Genomic DNA, 7,645 nt, shown 5'->3' with positions numbered 1-7,645 from the left:
ATATATATATATTTCACTATTTTAAATTTAAGCATGAGTAATGAAAAAAAAATAGCTTAAAAAACATATTTTTTATAGAATAAAAATAAAATAATCTAGAGCTCTTGGATATTAAAGGATAAGATTGTATTTTTACCTAAAAATGACATAACATGATTTTTTTATTTGATGATGTGGATATGTGATTTGGCATGCCACCTAGGATTAAGGTCATAAATCCTAGGCCTTATTAAGGCCCTCTAGCACTACCCTTCACTTAATTAACTAGCGTTAGTTTAAATACAAATTCTTGTCATTTTAAAACTTTACATATCCAAACAATAGAATTCTTAATTAATGGAATTATAATTTCCATGATTTTGAAATTTTTATGAAATTTGAAATTAATTTATCCAAACACAACGTAAATGTTGATTGATGTGAACATATATATACTAGCTCTGTGCTCTATTTTAGTTTCACTATCAGCTGTTTGCCAACCATGAACCTTTGATAAAGACAAACAAATCACAATTTGCATCGACATATAGTATAGCTCATGAACCTAACTGATGGAAAAGATTTCTCACCCAATGAAAACTGGATCGGAATACTTATCTGGGAGATCGAAGATTCAAATAACCAAAATCAGTACGTTCAACCAAGTTAAGATAGGTATTCATTTCATCTTGCACATATACCTTGCATACAAGATACAACATGACATCTAAATTTATCAGACAAGATCGATCAGTTAATTAACCTGTTGTTCAAAACGATTTGTTTCATAAATTAGTCCATATAATACAAAGAAAATACAGTATTTATAATTAGAACTCGCCAAGCAAAATTATATTACCATGTATAAGATCTTACCCCAGAGGAAGTGCAAAATTGGAAGCAGATTGTATTTTGTAAATGCGTAGCCATTGGGTAAGAACAAGGATAACAACAAAACAAATGTCACATTATCACTCACATTAGATTAAAATAAAACAAGAACAATGCCTTGCTAAGTATAGCACTATAGTATCACGTACACATCAGCATCCAGTCTTCCATACATAACAATGTTCAAAAGATTGGTGACATATGACAATGAATCTCTTGGTCAATTAAAATTGGTGATGATATTAATCGTAGAATTTTACTTAGTAAAAAACAAGGAAGAAAAAATCGATATTTTCAGCGATATTTCGCCGAAAATTTCGTTTTTATCACACGGCTATATATCTTGCACTTCCCAGAATTTTTCGTCCAAAACTTTCGATATTTCGCCGAAACTTTCAAATTTTCCCATTTTCCCCCACGCAAAATGTGTTAAATTTTGCTGCCAAGGTGAATCGAACATTAATTGGGTTGGTACAAGGTTAACACCTTAACCAACCCAACTAACCATCTAATATGTTTATTATAGTATCTTTATAATAAATATTTGTTTTTTTTTTTCTTGAATATGAAAAGTAAAAAATTAAGTAAATGTCTAATTCCCAACTAATTTATTTTACCTACCGTCAGCCCCCTTTGACCCATATGGTTGGCATGTAAGTCAATACATGCAAAACTACAAAGGTGAGGTATCATTTAATGACTATTCTTCACAATACACTGAAAGCTTTACATAGAGAGATCGACGATAATGATAGTGAAAATTTTGTACCTCATGGGTCTTCTACGTGGTTTTAAAGTACTCATGTAATTCTATGTGAAATGTATCATATGTATATAAAGCGTGATGACCTAGCCTCCCTTTAGGTTTCCAGCCATAAAAAAATATAAAATGTTTAAAGTAAACTTTTAAGAATTATTAACGGTTCAGCACTAACATTTTCACTTTAACTTACTACAACTCCCTATAGATCAATATTTATTCAAGGTTTTCATTTCAAATATAGTACATAATATAGAAAACAAATATCTCTTAAAGTTTGGTTTAAAATTTCCTAAGTTTTTCTTTAAATTTCTGTCAATTTTCTCATTTTTTTTACTGCAATCGATATTTCCCCGAAATTTCCATGGAAATTTCTTCACTTTGAAGGGTCGAAATTTCTGTAATCATCGAAATTTTCTTCCTTGGTAAAAAGAAAGTGAGGACACCATTATAGTCTGCAATGGATATGATCATAACTATAGCTTAATAACCAAAGAAAACAACAAAGACATGGATATTCCTGCACAACGGCACTGCACGTATTATTTTACTTAAGTAGGATTCAGCTAGAGACATGTAAAAGGATTTTGTTTTAAAGAAAAATTCAGACCAACAATCTAAGCCGTTACGTTGAGGGAGTGTCATACAACTGCGTTAGGAAAGTATATCTTGAACTTTTGATTGGTATTTTCTGCTGTTCTGATTGCTATATATGCTCACCGTTAAATGCTATCATCCATCAAACATCTCTCACAATCCCACAAGCAGAGCAAAGAGCCCTAAGCAAGGAGTAACAGAAAGAAAATGAAGAGCTTCTTCTCAAAGGGGTCTGTTGTAGCCATTCTCCTTATGGGAATTTTCTTGGTCAGTGAAGCTCAGCAATGCCGTCCTAGTGGAAGAATCAGAGGAAGGAAGCCCCCTCCTGGACAATGTAACAAGGAGGACGACTCTGACTGCTGTAAAGCTGGAAAAATGTACCCAACATACACATGCTCGCCACCTATGTCTGGAAACACCCAAGCCTACCTCACTCTTAACAGCTTCGAAGCAGGAGGTGACGGAGGAGGCCCATCCGAATGTGACGGACAATACCACGATGACAACACTCCAGTTGTGGCATTGTCCACCGGATGGTACAACGGTGGATCAAGGTGCCTTAAGAACATCAGAATTAACGGTAATGGGCAAAGCGTGGTAGCCATGGTCGTGGATGAGTGTGACTCTACTGAAGGATGTGATGCAGACCATGATTACCAGCCTCCTTGTCCTAACAACATCGTTGATGCCTCCAAGGCTGTCTGGAAAGCCTTAGGTGTGTCTGAGGACAACTGGGGCGGCTTAGATATCACTTGGTCCAACGCTTAGTAACATGCCTATGAAGTTTGTTGCACTTGCTGTATTGTGTTATGTATATGTGTGGTACGTAATGTGTTCTAGCAGTTGTATAATGTAAAACTTAAGTATATACAAATCATACATGTTCTTTTGTTATCTTTTGTCCTGTCCTGTTTGGCTATTTCCGATTGGTATCTATTTGCGAATGTTTCTTATCCATCCCGTATGATCGCATCAGTACATATTAAGCATAAGCACCTTGGTTCATCAAGAATGTTGCCGCTATTCATAGATACAAGAATCACTCTACGAGTCTACAGAGTACAGACAGATGAAGGTGAACGTCAAACTACATACATCTCGATTTAACTAAAAGGAATATGAATACATCTAGATTCTATCATGACCAGATAAATGAAGTTAGAATTAACAAGCCCAGAATCAGCTGGCTTCTGTTTTCCTCACTCACTCACTGGTGCTTCAACAAAATAAGTCCGACTGGCCATGAAACTAAAATATACAACACAATGCCTGTGGGAATAAAATTGTCATCCTCGCATCAAATCTATGTCACCATGACTGTTACGCATATCCAATGGTCGAGGTGATGGCCACACTGCCAATGGTGACCCTTGGGTAAACTGTTGATCGGGTGGCATGCTATTAAATGCGACTGAATTGTCAACTGTCTGATGGTCGAAGCCTGTGCCACCTTCTATAGCTTCTTTTTTCTTGTTTTTTGTCTTTGAATCACCCCATATGAAGCTACCTACTATCACCTGGAATCATCCATCATCTAATTTCAGCTCAAAATGTCGAAGACAAAAAGTTTTGATACTTGTTTATTCACACATACTAATATCATTTAGGTACCACAACAATGCTGTTCTGGATCTTTTTGTGGCAAATGAAATGGAACAATGTTGAATGCGTCAGCAATAACTAAATAGTCAAAAACATCTTACTATACTGCTAGTGTATTCACCTCATTATTCTATCTGATTAACAAATTTTATCATGCTTGTATAAATTTCAATATATGTATATGAAAATTAAAATAAAAAGCTGCAACACCATCAAATTCTTTTCCCCATTGAAAGATTAAGCACCAATTCAGAGTGAAAAATTGAAAATAATTTACTTTGAACAGGATAACTGGAAGCTAAGGCAATGAGTCGAAGGAGCTTTACCTGTACAGGACCAGCTGCGATAAGCATTCCTCCTACTCCACCACCAACAACACGACCATCAGGACTAGCAAGGGAGACACTAAGACCACCAGTTCGATTTCTGGAGCCACCACTTTCAGTGAGCAAGTAAGAGCCAGATAGACAAATTATCTCAAACCGTCCCTAACGAATTTGCAATCCACAAGAAAAAAAAACTGTTTGTTATCAGTGAGCAAAAAAAGAAGCCTGCAAAGGGTGGCGAAAGGGAGAAACTGATATTGCAAAGAGAGAAACAAAGGGATAATATGCAAAGAAGCATGCATAAATGTTCAAGCCAGTGCGCTTGTATGCACACACGTACACGTTTGTGCATTTTAAGACGGAACAAAAACTACCACAAATGATACATGACTGTTGATTTTGAACTATGTTATCTTTATACATAAATTTGGATATACATGAAAGTTGATTTTTAATTATGCTATTTTTATTCTCAGTGTAGAAAAGGCAGCCTCAACCAAAGGAATAACCATCTGTTTACAAGACTCAGATTTGGTGATACTGAGCTGAGTGAAAGGCATAACCTCATAGCCACATAATCCCAAACATTACACCGAATATTAATAAGAGACAAACAAGTTGTACCTAGTGTAGAACTTCCATCAATGGTTATGTTATTTCTCATCTAATAGACATGCCAATAAACAACTGAGAGTGAAATACCATGAAGTATTCATACCTCATATGTGACTGTGCCACCAGAAGTGGAGGGCTGACGAAGAGTCACGGTAGAGACAGCACCATTGGCTGATAAGACGCAGAGAGCTCTCGGGCTTTGCTGTGAAAATGCCATTATTTTTTTTGCAATGTCCTTCAAGAAAAATCAAAGGAATATCAAGAAGATAACAAAAATTCTGACATAAAAAAGAAGCATCAAACGATTTGTGGGAACACCAAACATCCGTGAATCTAATTAGAGGGTAATTTAGCCCAAGTACTCAAAAAATCTATAGAGTAACTCTTCATGGAAGAGAACTGTTTCTTTCATATGGAACTATATTTATTGATGAGATGATAGGGCATACCTCTCCCATTGCAATGGTGATAATATGTGGAGTGAAACCCATCCCAGCTGAACCAGACAGCATTTCACCTAGCAAATTTGAGACATGATTTTCATATTAAAAAACTGCCAATGCAGGGAACAGCATATATTTAAATCATCTACGAATGAGAATCACTTATAGTCAGTCTACCAAAATGGTAATAAAAAGTAAAAAAAAAACACTCTCAAAGATAATAAATTGGCTAACAATCCAGATAGAAAACTTTTCAAACTGATATGAAAAGCATAAAAAAGTCAGGACATAAATCTGTGTCATCATGCTGTACTGTTCAGTATGGGACACTTCATTAAATTATCAGAGGATATATCTTTTCTGCAGCACCAAATGCTGATAAAAATTGTCAGCACTAAGCAATCAGTAACTCAGGGAGGTAACCAACTCTATGTCTATGCTACAAATTCTCCAAAAATCTCTGTCCAACCTTGTATTACTTCTTGTTGAAACTTGAAACATTATATTGCTTTACCACACTCCTCCTCTCTCCCTAGTATACCACATTTCATTTCTTTTTCAGGATATGTTATGCCTCGCAGTTGTCCCCAATGTTTCACGTTAAATACAGAGAGCGCAACTATTGTAACCATAGTGTCTACTATATGTTGCCAGATTATTGAGACAGTATACATCAAGTAGTGAGAAGGTAATTCACGTTAGATGATAAGTTCCATAACATGAAGGTTTGGAATAGAAAGTATTCTCAGATAGACAAAATAAAGTTATCCACAATGCAAAAAACCAAAATATATAGGTTATTCTATTATTCTACTCAAAACAGGTAAGGGGTTTCTCTTAGCAATGCTAACCATTGAATCATTTCTTCAATAAAATATCAAAAATAAATAATTGTTAAAACAAAGTACAAGTCACCCATTTTTCAATTTCAATCTCCACATATTTTTCACAGAAACTTACCAAGAGACGCTAATTGTTGCTTCTTCCCAGACCCTGGTGGTCGCCCTCTACCTCGCTTTGGGCTTGAAACTACCATCCCAGGATTGGAGGATGACGATGGAGACAATGCCAATGAAACAGTCCCATCAGGTCCATATTTTCGAGGTCTTCCTCTTTTCCTTTTCAAAGATTCACCTTGTGGCGCCACAGACGGTGCAACCACATTGACACCATGAGGTGAAATAGCTGAAGAGGGGTCTACTGGTAAAGTTGATCCAATAGTACCTGCCCCCATATTGGACTGAAATACTGCATTTGGATTAGATAAGGGATGAATGCCTGGTGATCCAAGTAACCCAGACTGTGTTCCAGACCCAGTTATTGATCTAGGCGTGTAATAAGAGGCTGACCCCGACATTGCCATATGGTCCCTCCGATCCATGCATTTAGTCGGTTATCTCCCAAAAGCAACCGTGAACTCAACTTTCCAAATCAATACAAAATTTCTCCTCCTGCTCTAATGTTCACTTTTGAGGTTTCAGTACAAGGACTAGTTCTGCAGAAAAACACAAGCTTCAGAAGAAGGTAACCTCAATGGCTCAATGTGAACCTAATGTAGATTCTCTTTAAAGTCTCTCCTGAAATAGTACTAAGCATTTTGAAACTGAAGTTGCTACAACAGATTATCCTTCCATGGAGGTACATTAATTAGAAAACTCCTAATACTTTACGGCTCTTCAGTCACAAATGAAGTTTATTTCTGCACTAATTAAGGAATTTAAGAACTAAAATGACAGATAAAGAAGAAAACTTTCCTACACCTTCAAATGCAAAAAGAAAAAACTAAGAAAATAAAATACAATTCTACAGAACATGAAAAGAACTAAATAAAGCAAAGAGAAAAAGCAATTCAAAGGCCAATTAGTTAAAGAAAAGACAAAGATGGAAGCCATTGTATTTTACAGCTTACCAAACCCATGAGAGACAGCAAATAGGCTTCATGTTGAAGGTAAAGAACAGAGAGACTGAAACAGGTCCACTGTCACCAACCCATTACAAAGCCTTTGACACCAAGCATCTCCAAAGGCAACCCCATAACCATAACCAAGCAAAGCTCAAATCTTCAAAACCTCAGCACCACTGGCAACAAAAAATTGAAAAAGACCCACAAAGTCTTCAAGTCAATGCCTCCAAACCCACTTAAGCCCAATTCTTGTTTAACACCACAAAATGTGAGAATGCAAATGACAAAGTCAGAGTCAAACATGCATTGTCACAACCCTGTTCCTCTGTTCTTCACCAAGGCCTGGAACTAAGAAAAAGGGAAGAACTTTCAATGACAGAGTGGAAAAGAGAGATTCTTGAAGGGGCATTAAAGGTCGAACTGTTTTTAGGAAATGCAAAACAGAGGAGGGGGTCATTTATTGCTGGGCAAAGCACAAGTCCTTATCTGAATGCATTTCTCAAGGGGGGTTGTAGCTCTCTCTCTCTCT

General features: G+C 36.3%; 2 protein-coding genes across 2 annotated transcripts in view; one reads left to right on the top strand and one right to left on the bottom strand.

The window, feature by feature from the left end:
* LOC101305001 (putative ripening-related protein 1-like) overlaps positions 1-2,995 on the top strand; it is a 6,736-nt gene extending 3,741 nt beyond the window's left edge. Inside the window, exon 2 of the mRNA XM_004306749.1 lies at positions 2,510-2,995. Within this exon, the coding sequence (XP_004306797.1) occupies positions 2,510-2,995 (486 nt within the window). The remainder of the gene's footprint in view (positions 1-2,509) is intronic.
* A 518-nt stretch (positions 2,996-3,513) lies between these two features.
* Positions 3,514-7,645, bottom strand: LOC101304703. Its single transcript, XM_004306748.1, has 6 exons — positions 7,123-7,645; positions 6,174-6,708; positions 5,220-5,287; positions 4,874-5,005; positions 4,156-4,317; positions 3,514-3,744 (listed from the first exon to the last, which is right to left on the bottom strand). The coding sequence occupies exons 2-6, from the start codon at positions 6,592-6,594 to the stop codon at positions 3,514-3,516; spliced, it is 1,014 nt and encodes a 337-aa protein (XP_004306796.1). The 5' UTR covers positions 6,595-6,708; positions 7,123-7,645.

This window comes from Fragaria vesca, linkage group LG7 (assembly GCF_000184155.1).
Source record: "Fragaria vesca subsp. vesca linkage group LG7, FraVesHawaii_1.0, whole genome shotgun sequence".
Lineage (NCBI taxonomy): Eukaryota > Viridiplantae > Streptophyta > Magnoliopsida > Rosales > Rosaceae > Fragaria > Fragaria vesca.
Note: the sequence above shows the minus strand (reverse complement) of the source record. Positions and strands in the feature narration are given on the sequence as shown.